This window comes from Oryx dammah, unplaced genomic scaffold (genome assembly GCF_014754425.2).
Source record: "Oryx dammah isolate SB20612 unplaced genomic scaffold, SCBI_Odam_1.1 HiC_scaffold_11077, whole genome shotgun sequence".
Taxonomy (NCBI): Eukaryota; Metazoa; Chordata; class Mammalia; order Artiodactyla; family Bovidae; genus Oryx; species Oryx dammah.
In genome coordinates this window covers 1943938-1970437 of record NW_024080471.1, presented here as the reverse complement: position 1 = coordinate 1970437, position 26500 = coordinate 1943938, and the positions used below count along the sequence as shown (strand labels likewise).

The window sequence follows — 26500 nt, the reverse complement described above, 5'->3', positions numbered from 1 at the left end:
AGTTATCAAATAGTTAACCTCCATATATATATATATATATATATATATATGTTTCACTGTTGAGTTTTTCCAAACTTTCAAAGAACAGATAATATTAGTACCATATCATCTGCCTGCCATCTCCTCTGTCCATGGGGATTCTCCAGGCAAAATTACTGGAGCAGGTTGCCATTTCTTCCTCCAGGGGATATTCCTAACCCGGGGATCAAACCCAGGTCTCCTGCATTGCAGGCAGATTCTTTACTGTCTGAGCCACCAGGGAAGCCCATCTTCATACCAGTCCCTGGTAAAACATGGATACATAGCATACATGTATACAGATGTCTACTTTATCTGTAGGCCAGTATTAGGAATATAGATACAAATGGGGTCAAAATGACCAACTGGGCACCACATCTGCCTTCTCTGACACTCTAAATCCTTTGTAGAAGTAAATTATCAGAAATGAAAAGCCATATTAGTATTGGAGAATGAGAGAAGTGCCATTGGGAGATCTAAACTTTGAGAACTTTGTATAAGATGACAGTAATTGTCATAGGATTGGTTACTGGAGGAGAGAGCAGTCTGGAACGTATTTAGAACAATGACAATGAGGCTGCCTTGCATCCTCTGAGCTCATAGAAGAGAGCAGTGGTGGAGTCTGTGTGCTTCTCTGGGAGGTGTGCTGAGCAGCAGGCATCACAGGCATCTCACAGGCTGAGGCAATATGTTTGGTCCCTGGAGCTAGAGAGGCAGGATAGAGCCCTAGGATTACTGATTATAGGATGGATGGGGAGCCGCAGACTCCAAAGGTGAACTGCTACTGGCACATTCTGTCCAAGACCATGTTTAACCCCTTCTTCACTGTTATTGGAGATAGACCTTTGTAATCATAGCTAACAGCCATGGTTTTTGAACAGTGATTTTTGAAACAAAAATGAGAAGCAGCTAACTACAACTAGCCAAACAGTTGAGGGAAACTAACACTGTGAAAGAAGACCAAATTTGAATAAATAGAAAAATTGACACATGAGAATATGAATAGAAACAGAAAACAACTTTAACTTAAATATATCTTTAAGGAAATTAAAGAAAATGTTAATTTCATAAAATTATTAGCATTCGTTACTAAAAATAGACTTGGAAATTGCAAAACTATAGAACTCAATAAATGGGCTGAATATGAATAGCAGGATGATCACAGTTGAAGTAGATTTGTAAACTAGCAGACAGGCCAAATGAACATGTAAAGACCAAGAGGCAATGTTAGAGAAAAATCAAGATATGGGAAATCAGTTCAGAAGCTCTAAGACTGTTAAATAATTGGAGTTCCAAAAGGGAGAGAAAAGAGAGAACAGAGTGAGGAGGAAGTAGAAGAAAACATCAAAGAATCAGGGAAAGAGAAGTCTTCTGGCATTTGAGAACAAAAGAGACAATCCTAATTGTTTCCAGAGATGCTCAAAGGAGCAGAATCTAGCTTATCTACAAAGGAATAATAATCAGGTTGGCACTTGCAGCCTTTGTGATAATATTGATACTAGAAAATACTAAATCAGTCCCTTGAACATTCTAAAGAAAAATAACTTCAATTACAGAATCCATATTTGACCTATTTGAAAGCAAAATAGACATTTTTGAACACTGAAGAACTCAGTTTAACTATTTTTCAGAGGCCTTTTCTAATTCAGCAGAATGAAAAGTGAGCATATTGAAAGAGGAAGACCTAAGAATAAGGGTGGTCAACAACAATAAGAACTCAGTAAAACTTTTTTAATTAGTTTCTTTAAATAGTTGATGAAACATATAATAAAGTTAAATAGCAATTTAGGATTAAAAAGTCAAAAGGTATATACATGGTATAATATGTGTATTACCTAACTGTCCCAAGATACCAGAAGCAGTGACATCCTTAGAGTAATAAGCATGCCCAGCTCCCAGATGTTAGTGCTGAGATGGGTAGTAGAGGAGCCCAGAACATCTTGTAACTCTAGAAAAAAAAGATGATGGTATATGTCAGAGGGATGTAAGACCCTGAAAGAGCTCCCAGTGGCAAAGCTGGAACAATTTGAGCAACAAACTAGTACTGGATTATAACACCAACATAAAATAAATATCATGAGTCCATACTGATATGAATAACTTTGTGAGTGAATAAGGAGATAAATAATAATAATAAATGACAGATTGATAGGTTGATTAGATTAGTTGGGGGGGAAGGGACAGATCTTCCCACAGAATTTTAAAGAACTACTGTAGGTACTCCCTTTTCCACAAGGTGGAGCTAGGTGACTCACTTCCAAAGAAACAAGTAAGAAAAAAGAAAACTTTTTCTTAACTTTTCAACAGAGAAACCTGGCAGGCACCACCTTAAACTAAGTAATGAAGGTTAACATCACTAGTGTTGTACCCCCCACATAAGATGTACCAAGAAGGGCATGTCACCCCTGTGGTCCTTCTTCCAAAAACCTATAACCCCAGCCTAATCATGAGAAAAACTTCAGATAAACCCAAATGGAGGGACATCCTATTAAATACCTGACCATTACTCCTCAAAACTGCCAAGATCATCAAAAAGAAGACTGAGAGGCACTCACAGTTTCTCAGGAGACTAAGGAGACAACATCAAATGTACTGTAGTGCCCTGGACAGATCCTAGAACAGAAAAAAGAACATTAGAGGAAAAAAATGGTAGAATTCAAATAAAGGAAAAAACTGATGGCATCCAAATAAAGTCTGGAGTGAGTGAGTAGTAATGTATCAATGTTGGTTTCTTAGTTTTGACAAATGTACCGCAACCGTGTGAGATCATAACATTTAAAGGAAGCTAAAGCTACATGAGAAATATATGGGAACTCTTTATTATGTTGTAACTTTTCTGTAAACCTGAAATTGTTTCAAAATTTAAAAGTCTAAAAATTTTACTTGAAAAACCAAAAGAAATGCAAAATGACTCAACCTATAAGAATGAAGAGCGAATATTCTTGTCTGGTTTGAGAGAGTGTGGACAAAGAATGTTTTGAAGTAGATTCATTCTAGATGTTATATAGAAAAATAAGTTTAAGTGCTTCCACTTCAAATTCTAGTTTCACCACTTCATAACCATTGCAAGTTATTTAACCTATTTAAGCTTCATTCTCCTTAAAAAAGCATAAGACAAAAGTTTGCTCTCTATAATGTTTAAAGATACATTAGAAAGTAAAAAGGAAATACACCAAACAGAAAAAAATAGGTGAAAGACATCTGACAATAATTCATAGTAAACAGTTTGAAATAGTCATTCTTCACAAGAATAAGTTAAAACAACAGGTGATAATTTTTTCTGCTGTTAAAGCGCTTTTTTAAAAAACAGTCATATGAGTGAGGCTGGCAGGGTAGAGTCTCTTCCATCCCTGCAGTGGTGTGGGAATGCAGGTACACTTTCTGGTTTGAGAGTTGTCAGGTAAGTTCATCCCTCTGATCCAGTAATTTCCATGACAGGAGTCTCTCCTGAGGAAATAATCAGAGGTGTGTAAAGCAGCAGTATGCAGAACATTGACAACATTCAAACCAAGTAGAACTCTAATAATAAAATGATAAGTTGAATTATAGAATATACTGTGGTGAATGTCATGTGTTAAGAGGAGATTGTTCATGAAATGGAAATAAATACAACTGCATGAATGTAGAAGTAAATGTAAGGTTAAAAATGGAGGATGGTGTATATATATATATATATATGTTAGATATTTTAATACTATGATATCTAGTATTTTTATGTACATTTTTCTTCATGCAAGGTACTGTTCTGTTTTTTATACATGTTAATTCATTTAATCCTGTAACAACCTCTCAGGTAGGCACTATTATTTCCTGTATTTTATAAATGAAGAGAGAACTAGGCATGAATGGGTGCCCCTCCCCCAGTGCACAGCTCACCAAGGTGGAGCCATGAGCCCAGGCAGTGTGGGCTCCATAGTCTCCACTCTGTTATATTAATTCATTAAATAGTGAGTGTCCATTCTGTGCCAGCCATTATTCACCACTGGAACCCCGAGAGCCATACAAATGTGGTTATTATTCATAAGACTCTTTAGTCTTACAGGAAGAGACAGAAAATAAAATCAGTTAGCAAATAACCAGCAGATAATTAAAAGAGGCTGAGTTGTGAAGAATGATGAGGTCATTTCTGTGCTGTTTGGTCAGAAAGGTCTCTCCGAGATGAGGCTGTTGGAGGGCCATCTGAATGACAGGAAGGAACCTGCCCCACAGTGACTGGGGAAGGCAGTTCCAGACAGAAAGATAGCTAGTAGATTTCCTAAGGTGACTGGAGCACAGTGGGTGAGGGAGCACAAAGGCCAGGTCATGGAGAGCCTGTTTATACCCCGTGAGAGGTTTGAATTTATGCTAAGGGTGATAGACAGCCTTGGGAGCTTTGATTCTGTGGAGAATGAATTGTGCTTGGCTCCAGCTGCAAGTAGCCAGTTAGGCTTTTGCAGTAGATCAAGGAGGTGCTGTGGCTTGGGCAAGGGTGGTAATTGTGTAGAGAGGTTTAGGTATGATTTAGAAACAGCACTTGCTGTTGGATTAGAATGTGGGGAGTGAGGGAGAGACAGGAGTGGAAAGAGGAGAGAACAGGACTTTGGTTTGAGCTTGGTAGGTGCGTGTTGCTTATTAGTGGCCTGAGGGGATGTGTCAGGGATTCATGAACCTGTTGTTTGTGAGGGGCTGAGAGCTGGAGATGTAGCTTATGTGTGGATAGCTGCATCCCCCACTTGCTTAGGAGAAAAATAAGAGTAAAAACAAACAATCAGGGATTATGGATAATATGAGTTTCCTTCTACTTTCCTCCATGAAAATGTGCTGATTTAAAAATCAAAGCCAATGACTCTTTCCCCCAAGTCTGATATTTGAAGAATTTTCATAATATTTATTAAATCAGAATTGGCATAGGGTATAAATGTCAGAGTAGATGTCTTAATACTTTGCACCAGGATTACATGTATATTTTTTGACTGAAGAGATAAGTATATTAGAGCCTAATCTTGGTTTTGCCACAGAAGTTATACCTCTATAAGTTTGTTTATTTGTTTAAATATTTATTGAAAGCCTGTGCTGTGCCTTGCATTGTTCCAGGTGCTAGAGATATAGAAGTGATTAACATTAGCAAAAGGTCCTGCCCTCAAGAAAGTTTTACATTCTACTAGAAGCAGGAGCGGAGAAAGCAATGGCAACCCACTCCAGTACTCTTGCCTGGAAAATCCCATAGGCGGAGGAGCCTGGTAGGCTGCAGTCCATGGGGTCGCTAAGAGTCGGACACGACTGAGCAACTTCACTTTCATGTATTGGAGAAGGAAATGGCAACCCACTCCGGTGTTCTTGCCTGGAGAATCCCAGGGATGGGGGAGCCTGGTAGGCTGCTGTCTATGGGGTCACACAGAGTTGGACACGACTGAAGCAACTTAGCAGCAGAAGCAGGAGAGAAGCCTTCCCCTCCCCAAACCTCCCAAATGGAATAGGAAAGTTTGTGTTTCACTTGTTAGCTTCTACTTGAGCCAGATCCTCAGTACTGCCTGGGTCATTCTGTTTTCTAGTTGGTTCTCTCATTCTGCTCAGCAGCTTTTTCAGACTGTCCCCTGAAACTCTCAACTCCCCTAACTCTTCTCAGAAGTTACTGCCTCTACAGACCTGTATATTCTTATATTCCTGCTATCTGTAAGGATTTCCACGTGGTTGCCCTATAGATGACTCAAATTCATTATGTCCAGAATGTTGCTCCACATCATTCCTCCTGGGCTGACCCTTAATGGTGCTCCCACTCTTGGGGAGATAACCATCATGTACCCTTTGTCAGCACAGCAGTCTGTGGTCCAACCTCCTACCTGGTTTTGTAGGGCCCAGGAGTTAAGAATGGTTGAAAAATATTTTCAAAAGGATAATATTTCGTGACACATGAAAATTTCATGAAGTTCAAATTTCAGTGGCCTTAAACAAAGTGTTTTGGAATACAGCATGTTTCTTTATTGTTAATGACTGCTTTCACTCTATACTGGCAAAGTTGAGACAGATTCTCTGTTCTTCAGAGCCTAAAATATATACTATCTAGTTTTTATCAAAGTTTCCTGAGACCTGCTCTACATTCGTGGGCACCGATACATCTGACTCCAGTATTTAGACACATCATTTTTCACCCACAGTGGTCTCTCCCAACTCAGGCCTTTGCACAAACTGTTGTCTTGCCTGAAACTCTGTCCCAGCATATCTTCTTTTACTTGATTAACTCTTGCTTCTCTCTCAGATCCTAGCTCTCCCTTCATTTCTTGGAGGAAACTGTCTCAGAATGCTGCAATTTGGGTGAGGGATCAGTCTCTCTGCTTTCTGTCACCCTCCTCACAGCCATATCCTCACTTCCCTCCATATCTGACTAGACTTCATGGTCAGTTATGAGCTACAGCCTCTTCTCTGCTATACACTCACCTCCTTCATCCCTCACTCCTTCCAGTGTTTTCTCTTAGAACCCCAGCCTAGTAGTTAAGGGCACTGCTGTCAACCAGGCCACCAAGCAGCAGAAGGTAGAGAGTGAGAAACACACTCCTACTGCACAGCACAACTTTAAATATTTGACCACAGGCTTCTGGGTCTCAGGCTGCCTGTAGTCCTGTACTCTTTGTCTTCCACTCCAGCCGCACTGTCCTTACGCCTCCCAGCAACCCTCACCACTTCTCACTCCACGTATCCTGCTTCCTGTTTCACTTACGAAGGAGAAGCAGTCAAGCATTCACTTCCTTATTTTCCTGTCATGAGACCCATGGGCCTCACTGGCCCTGTCACATCCTTAGCCTCTCTCTCTCCAGTCCCAGTAGAGGAACTACCCACATCCCTTCCTAAGGCCAGCTCATCCTTCTGTAGTGAACTAGATAGAGCTCATTTGTGATGTCTAAAGAAGGATATCCCTCCAGCTTTCTTCACTCTCTCATGTCCTCACATTTTGCCTCTTCTGGATCATCACCATTTGCCTACAAAAATACTGTAATACCACTTAGGTCTGAAAAATGTAATAGCTCTTTCTTGACCTGGGGCCACGTTCTTCTTGCCCTTGTTTTCTGAGCTCTTGCCACAGTCGTTTCTTTACTATTGACCACTCCAGATGTGCTCCTACCTCAGAGCCGTGTTACGTGCTCCTGGAATGATCTCCAGATATTTGCGTAGTTCACTCCCTGATTTCACTAGGGTCTCTGCCCAAACTTACCTCCTCAGGCCTTTTGTGGCTGTTATATTTAAAATAGGCTTTCTGTTTTGCTCTCTCTTTGGCGTACGGCATCTTTCTTCCTAACGTGTCACCACCTGAGACCTATATTTATTTATTTGCTATTTTCCCATCAAAACGGAGGCTCTGTGGTAGCAGAGACTCTGTCACCTCTGTTCATGGCTGGGTCCCCACTGAATTGTGAATTTTAAAAGGCAATCTATCAAGCTTCAAATTTTATTTGATTCTACATGCCCAATATCATCAAAGCCCTGATTTTTTTCTCTCTCTGCTTGGACTTCAGTGGTGACTATTCCATTTTAAAGCTGGTTTCCCTCATGGTGGGAAAAAACTGCAGCAGTTCCAGACTTCATATTTACACCCTATGCCAGAGGCTGACAAACTTACTCTGTAAAGAGCCACACAGGAAATATTTTAGGTTTTGCAGGCCATAAATCCCTGTTGCAACTATTCAGCTCTGTCATTGTACCATGAAAACACCCACAGACAATTCATAAACAAATGAGTGTGCCTGTGTTACAGTAAAATGATCTACAAAGCCAGTAGCTGGCCAGATGTAGCCTGGAAGCTGTAGTTTGCTTACTCCTGCCCTGCACTGTCCAAGGGGAACAAGCATCTTTTCTAGTATCTCTCTCAGAAGAATGAGGGGGCTCTCTGTTTTCCAAAGTTCCTAACAAGCGTCCTGTTTTAGCATGTTGGCCTGAACATTATCTCGGAATTCCCTGTAGCTCAAACGGTAAAGAATCTGCCTGTGATGCAAGAGACCAGGGTTCGATCCCTGGGTTGGGAAGATCCTCTGGAGAAGGGAATGGCAATCCACTCCAGTATTCTTGCCTGGAGAATTCCATGGACAGCGTGGGGTTGATTATCTAATGCCTGTTAGTGAAGTAGTTCGTGAGTGAGTAGGATGAGACTGCCTCATTGGTGGAGAGTGCTCGCAGTCCAGTCTGATGCTGCTAGTGGAAGGAGCGTCCCTGAAGCTCATGGGCTGCATGGGGCCAGGTAATTGCCTGAGCAAAACTTTACACAGTTAGGAATGCGGTAGGGGAATGGATGCTGGCCATGCATCAAATAAGGTCTGCTGTGTAGAAGAGATTGGTGTATTACAGTATCTGCTTACGCCACTGGTGTCCTCCTAAAATAGAATGTAAGCCCCCTGAGATCAAGCATCACACTCTTTGATTATAAGTAACCTCAGCTCAAACCTCGTACAAGACTTGAATCAGATTAAGTTGAAGGCGGTTAAGAATCCTGTGCTCATGGGGATTACTATATTTTTGTTGGTTTTTATAAGGATTTAATAATATAAAGCCATGTGATCCCATTATCAATTACATAAATGATTCCTTTTTACAGAAAAAATTATTTGGAAAATATGTTAATTTGTTTCATTGTTGATTGAAACTACTTCTTGTTTTTGAGGGATTAAATTGAGTTTTGTTTTTTAAACTTAAGGTTCACAAAAAGGATTCTGGCTTTTGGCGAGATTTTGGATTTGGAATGACTTGTCAGTACCAATCAGATTTTCTGACCATTGGTAAGTATACCTTACATTTAAGAATAGGACTTTATGTGTTTACTGTATCTTAAGACGTTTTTCTAAAAGGTCTCAGATTTGAATGTTTTCCTAATAAATTTTGAATATCTGAGATTAGCTGAAGAATCTGGAAATACAAAAGACAAAATAACTTTATTATTAGAGTCTTTGACTAGAAAAATGAGGTCATAAAGATAAAATACCCATGTTTGCGGTTGTTTCTAGTACTGTAACAAACGATCTGTACCTAACTTTGGTGTTGTAATCACAGATTGTTACAGCTAGAAGTAATGTCGGATTATCTAGCTCAGGGGCTTTCATATTTTTTTATTTAGAGAGGAAACCACCTTTATTTGTGTTTTGAACATAATGCAGAATTTCAGTATCTAAAACAAATTCGGGGGGGGCGGAAATCTCCTGTCTCTAGCTGTGGTTGTAGTTGGAGTAAGGGACTTAGAATCACTGGCTTAGTCATCCCCTCCCTAAACCAAGTTGACCGTGAAGAATCTGATCTTAACTACCTGCCTCCCGCCCCTACCATCAGTCTTACCCAGCAAAAGTAAAGCATCAGAGCGTAGTTTAAGGAAGCAAGCTGAAACCTGATTTATTCATTCCATGTTTCCTGATTCACTCAAGGGCTCCCTTTCCACTGCATATTGTTGTTCAGTTGCCAAGTCATGTCCAACTCCATCCCTGTGGACTACAGCATGCCAGGCTTCCCTCTCCCTCACCATCTCCCGAGTTCATGGCCAGCTTTGCCCAAGTTCATGTCGATTGCATTGGTGATGCCATCCAGCCAGCTCATCCTCTGGTACCCTCTTCTCCTGCCTTCAATCTTTCCCAGCATCAGAGTCTTTTCCAGTGAGTTGGCTGTTCGCATCAGGTGGCCAAAGTATTGGAGCTTCAGCTTCAGCATCAGTACTTGCAGTGAGTGAGTATTCAGGGTTGATTTCCTTTAAGATTAACTAGTTTGATGTTGCTATCCAAGGAACTCTTGAGTCTTTTCCAGCACCACAGTTCGAGAGCATCAATTCTTTGGTGCTCTGCCTTCTTTATGGTTCAGCTCTCACAACCATATGTGACTCCTGGAAAGACTATATGGACCTTTGTCGGCAAAATGATGTCTTTTCTTTTTAACATATGTCTAGGTTTGTCATAGCTTTCCTGCCAAGAAGCAATGATTGTCTTCTAATTTCATGGCTGCAGTAACCATCCACATTGATTTTAGAGCCCAAGAAGAAGAAATCTGTCACTGCTTCCACGTTTTCCCCTTCTATTTGCCACGAAGTGGTGGGACTGGATGCTGTGATCTTAGTTTTTTTTAATATTTAGTTTTAAACTGGCTTTTTCACTGTCCTCCTTAACCCTCATCAAGAGGTACTTTAGTTCTACTTCGGTTTCTGCCATTAGAGTGGTATCATCTGTATATCTGAAGTTGTTGATATTTCTTCCGGCAGTCTTGGTTCCAGCTTGTAACTCATCCAGCCCAGCATTTCTCATGATGTGTTCTGTGTATAAGTTAAGTAAACAAGGTGACAATAAACAGCCTTGTCATACTCCTTTTGCAGTCCTGCACCAATCAGTTGTTCCATACAGAATTCTAATTGTTGCTTCTTGACTGGCATACAGGTTTCTCAGGAGACAGGTAAGATGATCTGGTATTCCTATCTCTTTAAAAAGTTTTCCACAGTTCATTATAATCCACACAGTCAAAGGCTTTAGCATAGCCAATGAGACAGAGGTATATGTTTTTCTGGAATTCCCTTGCTTTCTCTATGATCCAGCAAATGTTGGCAATTTGATCTCTGGTTCCTCTGCCTTTTCTAAACCCAGCTTGGATGTCTGAAAGTTCTCTTTCACATAATACTGAAGCCTAGCCTGAAGGATTTTGAGCATGACCTTACTAGCATAGGAGATGAGTGCAATCGTCCAGTGGTCTGAACAGTCTTTAGTACTGCCTTTCTTGGGAATTGGGATGAGGATTGACCTTTTCTAGTCCTGTGGCCACTGCTGGGTTTTCCAAATTTGCTGACATGTTGAGTGCAGCACTTTGATGGCATCATTTAGGATTTTAAATAGCTCTGCTGGAATTCCATCACCTCCACTAGCTTTATTGACACCAGTGCTTCCTAAGGCCCACTTGACTTCACATTCCAGAATGTCTGGCTCTGGGTGTGTGGCCACACATCATGGTTATTGTTGTCATTAAGATCTTTTTTATACAATTATTCTGTGTATTCTTTCTGTCTCTTGATCTCTTCCACTTCTGTTACGTCTTTACGGTTTCTGTCCTTCATTGTACCCATCTTTGGATGAATGTTCCTTTGATATTTTCAGTTTTCTTGACAAGATCTCTAGTCTTTCCCCTTCTGTTGTTTTCCTCTGTTTCTTTGCATTGTTCATTGAAGAAAGCCTTCTTGTCTCCTTGCTTTTCTCTGGAATTCTACGTTTAGTTGGGTGTACTTTTCCCTTTCTTCCTTGCCTTTCACTTCTCTCCTTTCTTCAGCTATTTGTAAAGCCTCCTCAGACAACCACTTTGCCTTCTTGCTTTTTTTTCTTTGGTATGGTTTTGTTCACTGCCTCCTATGCAATATTATGGAGGCAGTGTGCAGTATCCGTAGTTCTTCAGGCACTCTGTTTACTAGATCTAATCCTTTGAATCTGTTCGTCACCTCCACTGTATATGCATAGGGGATTTGATTTAAGTTTTACCTGGTTGGCCAGGTGGTTTTCCCTGCTTTCTTAAGTTTAAGCCTGAATTTTGCTCTGAGAAGCTGATATATTTTTAATAGAATACATAAATATATGTCCATTTTACCTTCATTTTTATAGTCAGCCATTTGCTTTGGAAATTCCTCCAGCTTGTCTTTTTATCTCTGTAACAAATGATGGAAAATCAGCAAATAGTAATAAAAAGACTATTAAGTGAAACTAATAAATTTTTCCCGTGATTTCTTGCTTAATAAAATAGTAAGGATCCATCATCACCTCTGACCTGTGTTATTTCTCACCGCTCCTTTCTCTTTTTCCCCTCATATTCCTATTGGATGTATATTGGTGCAGTTAATGGTGTTCCACATTTCTCTGAGACATGTTCATTTTTCTTCATCCATTTCCTCTTGTCTTCGTGTAACATAATCTCAGTTGATCTGTCTTCAGATTCTCTGATTCTTTTGTTAGTTCAGATCTACTTGTTGAGCTACTCTAGTGAATTTTTTCATTTGAGTTATGGTGCTTTTTAACTCCAGAATTTCTCTTATTAAAAATATATAATTTCTATCTCTTTATAATGTTCTCTACTTGATGAGACATCTTTCTGTTAGTTCTTTAAGCATGATTTCTCTTAATTCTCTGAACATATTTATAATGGTTGTTAGGAAACCTTTGCTAAAACTGACATCCGGTCCCTCTCATAGGCAGTTTCTGTTGTCTGCTTCTCTTTTGATATATAGGTCACAGTTTTGTTTCTTTCAATACCTTTCTTTTCTGAAAATGAGACATTCTAAGTTATATATTGTGTTGATTCTAGATATTAATTTCCCCTGCCTCCAGGGCCTACGTTTTGTTTTACCTTTACTTGTTTATTAGTTGACTCTGCTCTACTGTTTTAGTGAATCGTGGCTCCCCATCCTCCATCTCATGTCACTCGTCAGGGCGTGTGTACAGTCATCCTGGGGTCACCTTGGATTGAGTGAATATCTTTTTCACTGTCTCCTCCCATGCCTCTGTTGGTGTCACACCCAGCTATTAGGCTGCATTAATTTGCTCATAGGACAGTGCTCTGGGACATAGATTGCTCCAGTCTGAACAGATTAAACCCTTTTGAAAGTCTTAGTCACTCAGCTCAGTGTCTGACTCTCTGTGACCCACGGGGACTGTAGCTCACCAGTCTCCTCTGTCCATGGAATTCTCCAGGCAAGAATACTGGAGGGGGTTGCCATTCTGTCCTCTAGGGGATCTTCCTGACCCAGGGATTGAACCCAGGTCTTCTTCATTGCAGGCAGGTTCTTTACCATTTGAGCCACAGAGAAGCTTTTAAACCCTTTTGTAGGGTAGTTTTGGAGGCAAGTTTTTGAGGTTTATTTGGACCCCAGGATGGCTCTTAGCTGTTTCTCCTCCTTCCTCTCTGGTAAACTGGGTGGCCTACATTTTAGCTTGGCTTGGTCTGATGGATTACTTTGCCAACAAAGGTCTGTCTAGTCAAGGCTATGGTTTTTCCAGTGGTCATGTATGGATGTGAGAGTTGGACTGTGAAGAAGGCTGAGCGCCGAAGAATTGATGCTTTTGAACTGTGGTGTTGGAGAAGACTCTTTGAGAGTCCCTTGGACTGCAAGGAGATCCAACCAGTCTATTCTGAAGGAGATCAGCCCTGGGATTTCCTTGGAAGGAATGATGCTAAAGCTGAAACTCCAGTACTTTGGCCACCTCATGCAAAGAGTTGACTCATTGGCAAAGACTGATGCTGGGAGGGATTGGGGGCAGGAGGAGAAGGGGACAACAGAGGATGAGATGGCTGGATGGCATCACTGACTCAATGGACGTGAGTCTGAGTGAACTCCGGGAGCTGGTGATGGACAGGGAGGCCTGGCATGCTGCGATTCATGGGGTCGCTAAGAGTTGGACATGACTGAGCGACTGAACTAACTAACTAACTAACTAATGGGCTACCAGCCACCTCTTAATTGTTCATCACCAAATCTCCAGTATTTACAGGAGCCCCTTTAGGCCTTAATTTCTGTACACTTTCTTTCAGATAAAGCCAATTCCTTTGGGAAGAGCTCTGGAGTGTTTGTTCTTATGGACTGCCTCTTCCCCTAAAAAGGTCTGAGTCTCTGCTCGAGACCTGGGGGTGGAAATGATGGCACAGTTCTCTCAGAGGAACACCCCTGCCTCATGATCAGAATATTAGGTGGGAGCTGAAGGGCCCATCTCCCTCTTCAGTTCAATTCAGTCGCTCTGTCAGGTCAAACTCTTTGCGACCCCATGGACTGCAGCATGCCAGGCCTCCCTGTCCATCACCAACTCCCTCTCCCTCATGCAGAGCCTCTATCCTGTGAATGTGGGCTTGGGGAGACAGGGAGCCCCCTGTCTCCCAGCAGCACTTGTTTGCAATTTCACCTCCTTCGTTTGGAGCTTGTATTCCTTTCCCTCTTTCCTTCTGGCTGTCCCATTATACAAGCGTTATACCTTTGGTAGTTACCCCATAGTTCTTGGATACTCTGTTCTGTTTTTTTCTTTTTTCCCCCACCTCCAGTCTTCTTTCTCTTTGCTTTTCAGTCTTGGAAGTTTCTTTTTAATTTTTACTTTTACTTTATTTTACTTTATAATACTGTATTGGTTTTGCCATACATTGACATGAATCAGCCATGGGTATACATGAGTTCCCAATCCTGAACCCCCCCTCCCACCTCCCACCCCATATCATCTCTCTGGATCATCCCTGTGCATCAGCCCCAAGCACCCTGTATCCTGTATCGAACATAGACTGGCGATTTGTTTCTTACATGATAGTATACATGTTTCAATGCCGTTCTCCCAAAGCATCCCACCCTCTCCCTCTCCCACAGAGTCCAGAAGTCCATTGTAAACATCTATGTCTCTTTTGCTGTCTCGCATACAGGGTTATCATTACCGTCTTTCTAAATTCCATATATATGTGTTAGTATACTGTATTGGTGTTTTTCTTTCTGGCTTACTTCACTCTGTATAATAGGCTCCAGTTTCATCCACCTCATTAGAACTGATTCAAATGTATTCTTTTTAATGGCTGAGTAATACTCCATTGTGTATACGTACCACAGCTTTCTTATCCATTCATCTGCTGATGGACATCTAGGTTGCTTCCATGTCCTGGCTATTATAAACAGTGCTGCAATGAACATTGGGGTACACATGTCTCCAAAGTGTGGAGATTCCTTAAAAAATTGCAAATAGAACTGCCTTATGACCCAGCAATCCCACTGCTGGGCATACACACCGAGGAAACCAGAATTGAAAGAGACATGTGTAGTCTTGGGAGTTTCTATTCACGTGTCCTCAAGTTTAGACATCTTTCCTCAGCCAAGACCCGTCTCCTAGTGAGCCCTGCAGAGGCATTCTTCATTTCGTTACCTCTTTTTACCTTTGACATTTCTTTTGATTCATTCTTAGACTCTATCTCTGCTTCATTGCCCATCAGTTCTTGGATATTGTCTTTTTCCATTGCAGCCCTTAGTGTATTAATCATAGTTGTTTTAAATTCACAGTCCTATAGTTCCAACATCCCTGCCATATCTGAGTCTGGTTCTGATGCTCTTTCTCTTCAATATTTTTTGACCTTTTGGCCTAATTTTTTTTTCCCATAGCTGAACATGATGTACTGGTAAAGAAGACTGAGGTAAATAGGCCTTCAGTGATGTGATGGTAAGGCGTGGGAGAAGAGAAAGTGCTCCATAGTCCTATGATAAGGTCTCAGTCCTGTCTTTAGCGATCCTGTGAGTCTGGACCAAGAATTTTGTAGTCATTTCTCAGACCCTGCCCCCAGTCTTAGGTAGGACAGGATGGCTAGAGTGGACTAGTTGGCTATATCTTTTCCCCCAGATAGCTTAGGCTCTGGTAGGATAGTCTTTCCTGAGGGTAGACCTTGTTAAGAACAAAAAATGGCATATTTCAGAATGGTTGCTTTCCCCCTCCTGAAAGCACTGTGGGATTTTTCTGCAGTCTTCACTGTGAGAACCTGGTAAACCTAGAGATAAAACTCACAAAAGTGTATGGGCCCCTCTGGAGATTTCAACTCCTAGATTTTTCCACCAAGCCTCTAGCAGTTCATCAACTCAGACTTTCCTACCCCTGTACTGGTTCCCCTGGAGATTTCTTCTAGTCTGTTTCTTCTCTAACAGTAATAGTTGTGATTCTGTCTTACACACCTATCTGTCTCTTTAGTTTAGGGAAGAGCAGTTTGCCCTGTGACTTTATTTCTCTGAGGGATCTGAGAAGAGTTGAGTTTTCAGTTTGTTCAACTTTTTATTTGTTGGAAGGATGGAATGAAGGTCTGTCTGTACATGCTGGACAGAAACAGGAAGTCCTCTATTTATTTTCACTGTCTACACCATCTTTAATATTTGAGGAACTTATTCATATCTACAAGTAAGAAAACCCAAGATATACCAAACATAGCATTTATTAAAGCTGTGATTATTTAAAATAATACTTTTCAGAGATCTCAGGATTCTTGTCATCCTGTAAGTATGAAATTTTAAAATAATACTTTTCAGAGATCTCAGGATTCTTGTCATCCTGTAAGTATGAAATTAAGTGACATGGAATTATTTGATAAAAAGACATAATTGGGAAACCTAGATTTTAATTAAAGAATTAATTTTTTCTCCATCTTTCAGAATCTTTTCTAGCTCTTCAAAAAACTCAAAATAGTTTGTATTCTCCATGCTTCTTTAAAGTTAGTTCAGCCTAAACCAACTTAAAAATAGTGTGAACTTGATCTCCTATGCTCTAGGTAAGGCTGTTAAGTGACATTTAACGTTGCCAAGTCTACTTGATTCTCTTTAGTTGAGCAGCACATGACCATTTCTTCAGGATGCCTTCCTCACTTGACTGCTGTGATGACACATTCTCCAGAATTCTCTTCTGCTGGGGCTGCCTCAGTCTGTTTTGCTGACTTTCTCTGCCTGTTTGCCCTCTAGATATTTGGCATTTCTTAGCAGTTAGACCTGGGCCCTGTTTTCCTTGTAAACTTTATTTGTAATTTCACCCACTAATGTGGCTTTAAATCATCTGTATGTCCATTCTCAATTTTATGTGTCCCATTTGGCCCATTTCTTCTGTTTTCCCTTCTGGAAAATTTTCTGTGACCCAGAAAAAACTTGGATCTCAAAGGATAGAAGAAAAACACCATAAAACATTAATGGTGGTGATATTATGGGTGATTTAGGTTTCCTTCTCCTTTATTTGACTTTCTAGAGGTTTTCTATAAAACTGAAGTTGGCAAAGTATTCTCAAATATTTAATCTTATTTTGATAACAGGCCCTTGACCTTCCAGCTATCAGCTGATAACTGTATCTCTAAGCCAAGATGTCAGTCCTCTACTTCAGGTGTCTTTAGATTGTACATGTCATCTCATTTGAAGCAGAATGTTTAAATCTTTATCAGGTTCGACTGTGCTCTGCCAGGCAGCTATTTAATAGTATGAGTTTTGATCTTGCAGGTGGATTTGACATGGAAGTAAAAGGTTGGGGTGGAGAAGATGTCCACCTGTATCGAAAGTACTTACACAGCGACCTGATTGTGATCCGGACCCCGGTTCCTGGTCTCTTCCACCTCTGGCATGAGAAGCGCTGTGCTGACGAGTTGACCCCTGAGCAGTACCGCATGTGCATCCAGTCCAAAGCCATGAACGAGGCCTCTCACTCGCACCTGGGAATGCTGGTCTTCAGGGAGGAGATAGAGACGCATCTTCACAAACAGGCATACAGGACAAACAGCGAAGCTGTTGGTTAATGTAGTCGTTGACACACTAGTCTAAACCACAAACCAGCACTATTTGCTTAGCCTTAATTCCAATTCCAGATGCAGTGCCTCTTTCAGGAAGACATGGCTTTTGTGCTCTTGCTGATATTACTTCAGCAGTTTAACTTGGTGTGAGAAGAAAAAGCAGCATTGCAATGCAACATCTCTTTTTCTGAGCATACCTCACTATGGATCATTGACAAATCAAAATCTGGTATTTGTTCTAAGAGTAGTCTTGAGTTAATTTCTGCCTGGCTTCATGTGCTGATGTGTATCCTGGTTGCATCTGGGCTAAGGGGTGGAATGTGTTGTGCTCAAGGTAGGTTGGAGCATCCTGTTCCTTTAGAGAAGATGGAGTGTTTTAGATGGAGTGTGTCAGCAAGGGTTCTTCACCTGCTGACCGCTGAGTCAACCTGCTTGGTTTTAAATGAAGATCTTTGGTCCATTGCTTAAAGAATCCTTTTTCACTGAAGTGGAGGATAACTAAATGACGTATCTAAAATTCCCAACTAATGAAGAGCAGGCAGAGATAAAAATTCCTCAGCTTTGTGTTGCCTAGCCCCCTGAATGTCTATCTTTAAACAAATATGTAATAGTAGAATATACTAAGGATAGAATCTATGACTTGATTAAAAATATAATGTGTTACTAATTTATCATCATGTTCAGGATTAGGAATCAGAGTTGCTATAGGCTGTTCTGAACAAACAAACAAATATGGAAACACCTTAAATGCAACAGTTAGTTATGCTGGAGTACAGGCCACTAGGGGTGTCTGGGAACATCAGTTTACATGAGCCAGGACTCGAGCAGGGCCTTCTTGTGGTCCAGAATAGATGAACATGGCACAGTGTTGTGGGTTTTTGCTTTGTGTTGTCTCATTTAGCATGGATCCATATGTTTGTATTATCTTTTTTGTCTTATATGTTAATTATGCTACATCTGTATTTACATTATTATAATACTTTGAGTTGAGGGGAAGTTTCACTGAGAGGAGAAAAACCAAACAATTTAGTGAGGTATGCCATGAGATCATACTGATTCAAGGAAGGGGGCAGAAATCTGCATTATAGAGTATTTTAGGGAAATATATAACTTGCAGTAGAATGATATTTTAATTGAGGTATAAATTATATTAATGAGACAAGATGAGTAAGCAGTTACATTCAAATAGGACTGTACTGTGCTGTTTATCACACATGGATCTTTTGCCATAGGGTCAATCGCTATATCCACAAGTTGGAGATGTGGTGAAAGGCATGCATAGATTTTTGAACTTTTGGCTTTTAAAAGGGACCTATACGGAATTCTTTCTGTTGTATATAAACCCCTGAAAATTCATGGAAGACAAATCATTATTATTTTTGCTCCATATATCATATCATCTGAAATATAAATTATAAGTCCAGAACTTCTTGGTGCTACATGAATTCAATTTTACAATAACTCTTACTGAATATTCTTTTAAGTATTAAGTTGGGATAGCATTTAGGCTTGGTTTTTTAAGATGTGTAAAATGTTCTCTGCAAAATTGTTTAGGTCATTGTCTCCTTTTATATACAGTTATTTATTGTAAAAACCAGTGAATTAAGATATTTAAAGTGAGAGAACCTAATTATTTACAGAAGTGAGTTGTAGCTTGTTTTTTGACAGAACCAAATGAATTTTTTCTTTTTTTAAAAAAACAAGCTTTAATTTAAAGATGGAAGCTAAGCAATGGAAACATTACTATGTTTTTGATAGTAAGATGTACCAATAAAGTATTTTATTACCAAAAGTTAAATGAAAATGTGATAAGCTAATTTCTTTCTGTTGAAAAGTATCAAATACAGAAAACTGCATGACATGTAATTGTGTACTTTAAAGAACAGTGACGCCAACACCAGTGTAGCAGCTATTCAGATTAGAATCTCGAACTTTGTTGGTGAAAGGTCTCTGTGTGCACTTTCTTAATCACATACCCTCACTCTGTCCATATTAGTCACTATCCTGATGATTTTTGTGATAATTTTTCACTTATTTTTCTTCACTGTTTTCCCAACTATGTATGTATATCTACACAATAGACTGTTTTGCCTGTGTTGAATTAATATGTGTATTATTTCATCATATATTCTCTAACCGTGTTTTTTTTTTTTTTTTGGTTCACTCATGTTAATCTCAAAATTAATTCATTTTAATTACTGATTAGTATTCCACTAAATGAATATACTGCAGTATTCTTTCTACTCTTTACAGATATTTGGATCTCTCAGTTTTTTTGTTGTTTGTTTCCTTATTTGCTTTTGCTTTCACAAGCAATGTTGCCATGAACACTGCTGTGCGTGTCTCTTACGAGCATTTGAGAACTTCTCTAAGAGTAATGATGCTAAGTCACCAGTGTGTGTGTATTCAACTTACTTCCCAAAGTGGACCACTTCCAGCACTGTGAGAGATTTCACTCTGCATCCCTAGCAATACTTAATTATGTCAGACTTCTTAATTCTGGCTAATCTAGTGGGCTTTCGGCGTGAGTCGTAGTTATAATTTTCATTTCCAGTCTTTTTGTCCATTATTTTAAATTCATAGGAATTCTTCATATATTCTGAGTACCAATTCTTACTGGTTAAATGTTTGCAAATATCTTCTCTGGGATGTGGCTTGTCCTTTCCCATTCTTGATGGTACTTTTTGATGAATAAAAATTAACCTTAATGTGTTCAGTTAATCTTTTTTCCTTTATGTAGTCTTATTATTAATTTTTGAGAATGGAGAAAAATATCTTAAAGCTGTTGTTCTCTATTATCTTCTAAATATCTCATACATAGCTTTGTTCTTAAGGATTGTCATGGTTATTTGTAACCTTTGTACTTTCATAAAAATTTTAGAATAAGCTTGTTAAGTTTCATGAAAACTTGTGAATTTTTATTAGAATCTCATTGAATGTATAAGATCACTTTGGGGAAAAAGTACATTTTATCATACAGAGTCCTCCAGTCCTTGAACATGATATTATCTATTTTGGTCTTTATTATCTTCAGTTAAGTTTTGTACTTTTTCACATAGTGGATTTTTTTAAAGCTTTTTTTCCTAGATAGTTTGCATTTTTGATGCCACTGTAAATATCTTTTATTTTTCTTTTTTATTTTCATTTTTTGATGATGTTTAGAAATCAAACTGATTTGTGTTAATTTTTGTGTTCAGTAACCTTGCCAAACACAATTTTTTTTTTTACACCAGCACATGGGATCTTAGTTTTCTGACCAGGGCTCAAACCCATGCCTCCTGCAATGAAAGAGTGCAGTCATAACCACTAAACTACCAGTGAAGTCCCAAACAACTCTAATATTGTATTTCTAGTTGGCATTTTTTACACAATTATATATCTATGAGTAATAGAGAAGTTTTGTTTCTTTTCAATTTGTATATATTTTTCTTGTTTTAAACTGCTTGTTAGGATTTGTTTTGCAGTGTTGATTGGAAGTGGTAATAGTGGACTTCTGCCCATATTTCTGATTTCAAGGGAGACATTTGCCGTTTCATCAGTAAGTATGGTTTTTTTTTTTAATAAATACCCTTTAAAAAAAGTTAATAAAGTTACCTTCTGTTACTACTTGGCAAGTTTTTATCATGCTTGAAAGCATTTGTTAAATATTTTTACTATATCTTTTGAGATGATTATATGATTTTTTCCCATCTTAAATATGTTAAATTGATGAATTAATTTTCTGAAGTACCCTTGCATTCCTGGGGTAAACACCAGTCTGTCCTGATATATGATCCTTACACATTGCTGGATTTGGTTTGCATGCATATACAAACATTTATTTGCATATCTGTATATATTTGTGTATGGGTGTTGCATATATAAGTACTTTTTTCTGGTGTTTTTCATCTGTGTTCATGAATAAGATTGCCTATATATTGTACATCCTTTCTCATTCTTGGGCTTTTCTATAAAGGTTTTGCTCGCTTATAAACTTAAGTTACAGGTGTTCGTTTGTACTCTTGTTTCTAGAAAAGTTTTGCATGACTGTAATTACTTCTTCTTTAGAATATTTGACAAAACTTCCTGAAAGCTACCTGGGCCTGAACCTTTCTACACAGGAAAATCTCTGATCACAAGCTCAATTTATTTAATGACTGTAGAACTGTTCAGATTTTCTGTTTCTTCTAGAGTCAGTTTTGATTGAGTTATTTTAGGTAAGGTGCTATTTGTTAGGAATTTATACATATAAACTTGAAATTTTAGATGAAACATACAAAGCTGTTTGCCATTTCCTCTTGTTATCTGTGTAATATGTCTGGGATCAATCATGATAATCTTTTTATTCTTGATATTGTTTATTTGTGCTTTTCTTTTTTCTTAAATAGTCTTACCAGATGTTGTCAAAATTTTCTCAGTCCTTCCAAATAACTGAACCCCTAACCAGTCACATATGAGAGATCTCGTTGCTTCATATCGTCCCCACAAATATTTTCAACATTTTAAATTCAGACTCTTTAATTTCTGTTGAATGTGTAGTTATTTAATTTTGATTTTAGCTTATCATTAGGAAAATGATGTTGAGTATCTTTTCAGATGCATATTAGCCATTTGAATATCTTATTTATGAAATTGCCTATTCCATTTTTCTGCCCTTTTTTCTTTCATGGGCTTTTTTTTTTTTAATTGATGTATAGGAGTTACTTCTGTACTGTGAATATGAGTCTTTTGTCAGATTTATATATTGCAAATACCTTCTGCCAGGCAGGGGACTGGTCTTCATTCTCTTGACATTACCTGTTAATAAGCAGAAGTTGTTAGTAATAAAGTCCAGTTTATCTGCTTTCTTTTATGGCTAGTGTCCAATTTTAAAAACCTTTGTCTACTCCAAAGTAAAGATTAAATGTTCATGTTTTCTTTTAAGTGCTTTATTGATTGCGTTTCATATTTAGATCTGTGATTCATATGGAAATAATTTTCATGTAGTAGAGTCAAGATTCATTCATCCTTTAGAATTTCTTTTGGCGAAGGCATTATGCCAAACTCTATTTTAGTTTATAAATATCTTTATCTCATTTAAGAAATATTTTTGAAAGGTTTAGAATTCTAGGTTGAGAAATTTTTTAGCACTGTCAACTCTAATAATATATTCAGGGATTTGACCAGGAAAAGTGAGTTTACTCAGGAATAGCCAGAGGCATTGCAGTTCAGAATAAGTGAACTACAGTGGGCCAAGTGGGCCATAGGCAAATCAGAGAACAAGAAAAGGAAACTTGCTTCTATATGGTAAAATGGGGAATTGGGAGGAACTGTATTAACCGAAACGTTCATTGGAGGAAGCTGGAAATTCATTCTAGTTGGTGGGCTTCTGTACTCTGAAGAAAAAGAGAAGTTTTCTCTCTTCCTAGTTGGTGATAGAGCAGGCAGCACCTTCCTGTGTTGGAGATGTTTGCTGCCTTTCTTGCTGTTTGAAGTAATTGATGATGCAGAGCTGGGTATGAGAACTCCCCCTCCTGGCCTGTTTCAGGTCTAGCTGAGGTTTCTTTAATTCCACAGCACACTGATGTTATGATTCCACTGTCTTCTGCCTTCAGTTATTTCTGTTGTGAAATAAGCTATCAACTTAACAGTTGATATGCCATTAAAGGTAATCAACCTTTTTTCCCTCTGGCTGTCTTTAAAATCTCTTCTTTATCTCCATTCTGAATCACTATGATATTGTCTGTATGCAGATTTTTTTTTTTTTTCTTTCTGATCCTGCTTGAGAATCTTTGGGCTAATTGGATTGTCTTTTGTCAGTTCTGAAAGATTCTTAGCTATTACATTTTCATTGTCTCTGCCTCATTCTTTTTCCTTCTGTAACTCTAATAACATATGTTAAGTCTGTTTCATATTTTACAACCTTTGCCTTTCTGTGTTACATTCCACTTATTTATCCAGGATTTTGTCCAAGTAGATTTGGACAAAAATAGAGCATCTGTATAAGTAGGTAATTTATACAGAATTTATCCAAATAGAGCATCTAGAAATGAAAAATTTTTAATCTACTAGGTGGATTTAATGGTATATTAGACACAGCTAAAGAGAGACTTTTCCAGCTAGAATATAGATCAGAACTTTTGCTTCCACTGGGTAACTTAGGGATAATACCAGCTCAGGGCCATGTTAAACTAAATTCTGAACTTGAAGTTTTTTTGACCAGTGTGTGATTTGTGCTCTAAAACTTTGAAACTCACTGATTTGTGGTTGTCAATTATCAGGGGTAAATTCTCCCCATTCCCATGGAGTGCTGAGGTTCAAAACAGGCAGTCTTCCTTAGCATCTTGGTGGGATTGGAATAGGAGTGTTTTATTTCAAGTTCACTGTTATGCTGAGGGGTGGCTCTTTGATATGTCAGCTTTATGGGCTAAGATCTCTTATTGACCCTTCTTGAGCAAGCTCTGGACTTTGTTCTCTGACACCCTTGTGGACTGAAAATTAAAGCTATGACTTTCTGCCTTTACTTGGATGTTAAAGTTTTGCATAGGTTTATCAGTCAATTTCAGTAGGTGAGCATTTAAGCACTCATCTCACATGCTAGAAATGAAAAAATTCTTAAAGCTCAAAATTCTCCAAGCCAGGCTTCAACAGTATGTGAATCATGAATCTCTAGATGTTCAAGCTGGAGTTAGAAAAGGCAGAGAAACGAGAGATCAAATTGTTAACATCATCGAAAAAGCAAGAGAGTTCCAGAAAAACATCTACTTCTGCTTAATTGACTATGCCAAAGCCTTTGACTGTGTGGATCACAACAAACTGTGGAAAATTCTGAAAGAGATGGGAATACCAGACCACCTAACCTGCCTCCTGAGAAATCTGTATGCAGGTCAAGAAGCAACAGTTAGAACTGGACATGGAACAACAGACTGGTTCCAGATCGGGAAAGGAGCACATCAAGGCTGTATATTTTCACCCTGCTTCTTTAACGTATATGCAGAGTACATCATGACAAATGCTGGGCTGGATAGAGCACAAGCTGGAATCAGGATTGCAGGGAGAAATATCAATAACCTCAGATATGCAGATGATCCCACCCTTTATAGTAGAAAGCGAAGAACTAAAGAGCCTCTTGAGGAGGGTGTAAGAGGAGAGTGAAAAAGCTGGCTTAAAACTCAACATTCAGAAAACGAAGATCATGGCATCCGATCCCATCACTTCATGGCAAATAGATGGGGAAACAGTGGAAACAGTGACACATTTTTTTTTCTTGGACTCCAAGATCACTGCAGATGGTAACTACAGCCATGAAATTAAAAGACGCTTGCTCCTTGGAAGAAAAGTTATGACCAACCTAGAAATCATATTAAACAGCAGAGATACATTACTTTGCCAACAAAAGTCTGTCTAGTCAAAGCTATGGTTTTTCTAGTAGTCATGTATGGATGTGAGAGTTAGACTATAAAGAAAGCTAAGCACAGAAGAATTGATGCTTTTGAACTGTGGTGTTGGAGAAGACTCTTGAGAGTCCCTTGGACAGCCAGGAGATCCAACCAGTCCATTCTAAAGGAAGTCAGTCCTGAATATTCACTGGAATGACTGAAGCTAAGCTGAAACTCCCAATACTTTGTCCACCTGATGCGAAGAACCAACTCATTTGAAAAGACCCTAATGCTCAGAAAGATTGAAGGTTGGACGAGAAGGGGACGATGGAGGATGAGATGGTTGGATGGCATCACCAACTCAATGAACGTGAGTTTGAGTAAACTCTGGGAGTTGGTGATAGACAAGCAGGCCTGGTGTGCTGCGGTCTATGTGGTTGTAGAGTCAAATAGAACTGAGCGACTGAACTGAACTGAAGCATTTAAGTCTTTCATGCTGTCAGAAAAGGGCAGGTGCTTAACTCATATTCTTTTTTCTCCCATTTTTTAAATGGAGGATTTGTTGTTGTCAGTTGCTAAGTCATGTCTGACTCTTTGTGACTTTTGGAAGCAAGCTTCTCTGTCCATGGGATTTCCTAGGCAAGGATACTGGAGTGGGTTGTCAATTCCTTCTCCAGGGGTTTTTCCTAGACCAGGGATTGAACTTGCATCTCCTGCATTGGCAGGTAGATTCTTTACCACTGAGTCACCAGGGAAGCCCTAATTGGATAATTGCTTTATAACGTTGTGTCATTGTTTTTGCTGTACAACAAAATGAATCGGCTATATGTATACATGTGTCCCCTCGTCCGTTAGCCTCCCTCCTGCCCACCCCCATGCCAGCCCTCTAGATCACCGCAGAGCACTGAGCTCTCTCCCTGTGCTACACAGTTGCTTCCCACGAGCTATCTGCTAAACACAAGGCAGTGTACACATACCAGTGCTGCTCTCTCAAGTTGCCCCACCCTCTGCTCTCCCTGCTGTGTCCACAGCTCTGCTCTGTGTCAGACTTGCACATTTGCCCATGAGTACCATTTTTCTAGATTCCATATATATGTGTGAATATACAATATTTCTTTTTCTGACTTACTTCACTCTGTATGATAAACTCTAGGTTCATCCACATAACTAACTACAAATGACCCCAATATTGTTCCTTTTTATGGCAGAGTAATATTCCATTGTATATATGTACCACAACTTCTTTATGCATCTGTTGATGGATATTTTCTTTTATTCTTGACAACATTGTTCCCTTCACATTGTTGCTGAAGATCCATACCTGAGTCTCCCATCGTTGCTCCTGCTGAGTGGGGACCAACACCTTGAGAAACACTGCCTGGAGGGCACCGCCCCATGTGTGAAGGACAGTGCCGTGGCTTGCCAAGCCAGCTCGCCTCCCACTCCCAGCTCAAGCTCCAGGATGCAGACCAGGTGAGGTGCTGCTCCTTCTTCAGAGAAGGTATGTAGTAACTTCCAAGACTAACTATACCAAGAAAGTAAGGATGCTATTGAGTGGGAAGACCTAAAAAGTGTTTCCATTGATCCAAAACTCACTTAGGAATCCTCACAGGGTCCTCATTTGCTCCACAAACACCCGAGCCCCTATTGCATGCTGTCCATTCCACAAGGCACTTGGAGGGGCAGCAGGTGACGAGGCCCCCCAGGCCTTGCCTCTCTCCTGTACGGTGGCCACTAGCTATTTAAATGTAAACAAGTCAGAGTTCTGTTCCTCTTGCAATGGCCACATTTTGGTGCCAGTCCCTCGGCACACCTGGTGACCACTGTACTGGTGGATGGTGACGTAGGCAGCACTCTCTAATGGGCTGAGCTGACTCTGTCCCCCCTAGCACAGAAAGGGTTCTGCAGGCAGCGCT

General features: G+C 39.5%; 1 protein-coding gene across 3 annotated transcripts in view; it reads left to right on the top strand.

Annotated features, from left to right (window-relative positions):
* Nucleotides 1-26057, top strand: part of LOC120860459 (chondroitin sulfate N-acetylgalactosaminyltransferase 2) — a 58336-nt gene extending 32279 nt beyond the window's left edge. For 2 of the 3 annotated variants that reach the window (XM_040236272.1, XM_040236271.1), the window contains 2 exons: nucleotides 8678-8759; nucleotides 16961-19959. In XM_040236272.1, the coding sequence (XP_040092206.1) occupies nucleotides 8678-8759; nucleotides 16961-17253 (375 nt within the window). In that variant the 3' untranslated portion in view covers nucleotides 17254-19959. Of the gene's footprint in view, nucleotides 1-8677; nucleotides 8760-16960; nucleotides 19960-20697; nucleotides 20786-22782; nucleotides 22874-25897 lie in introns of those variants that run through there. The other variant, XR_005720329.1, reaches the window with a different exon arrangement.
* Nucleotides 26058-26500: the final 443 nt, after the last annotated feature.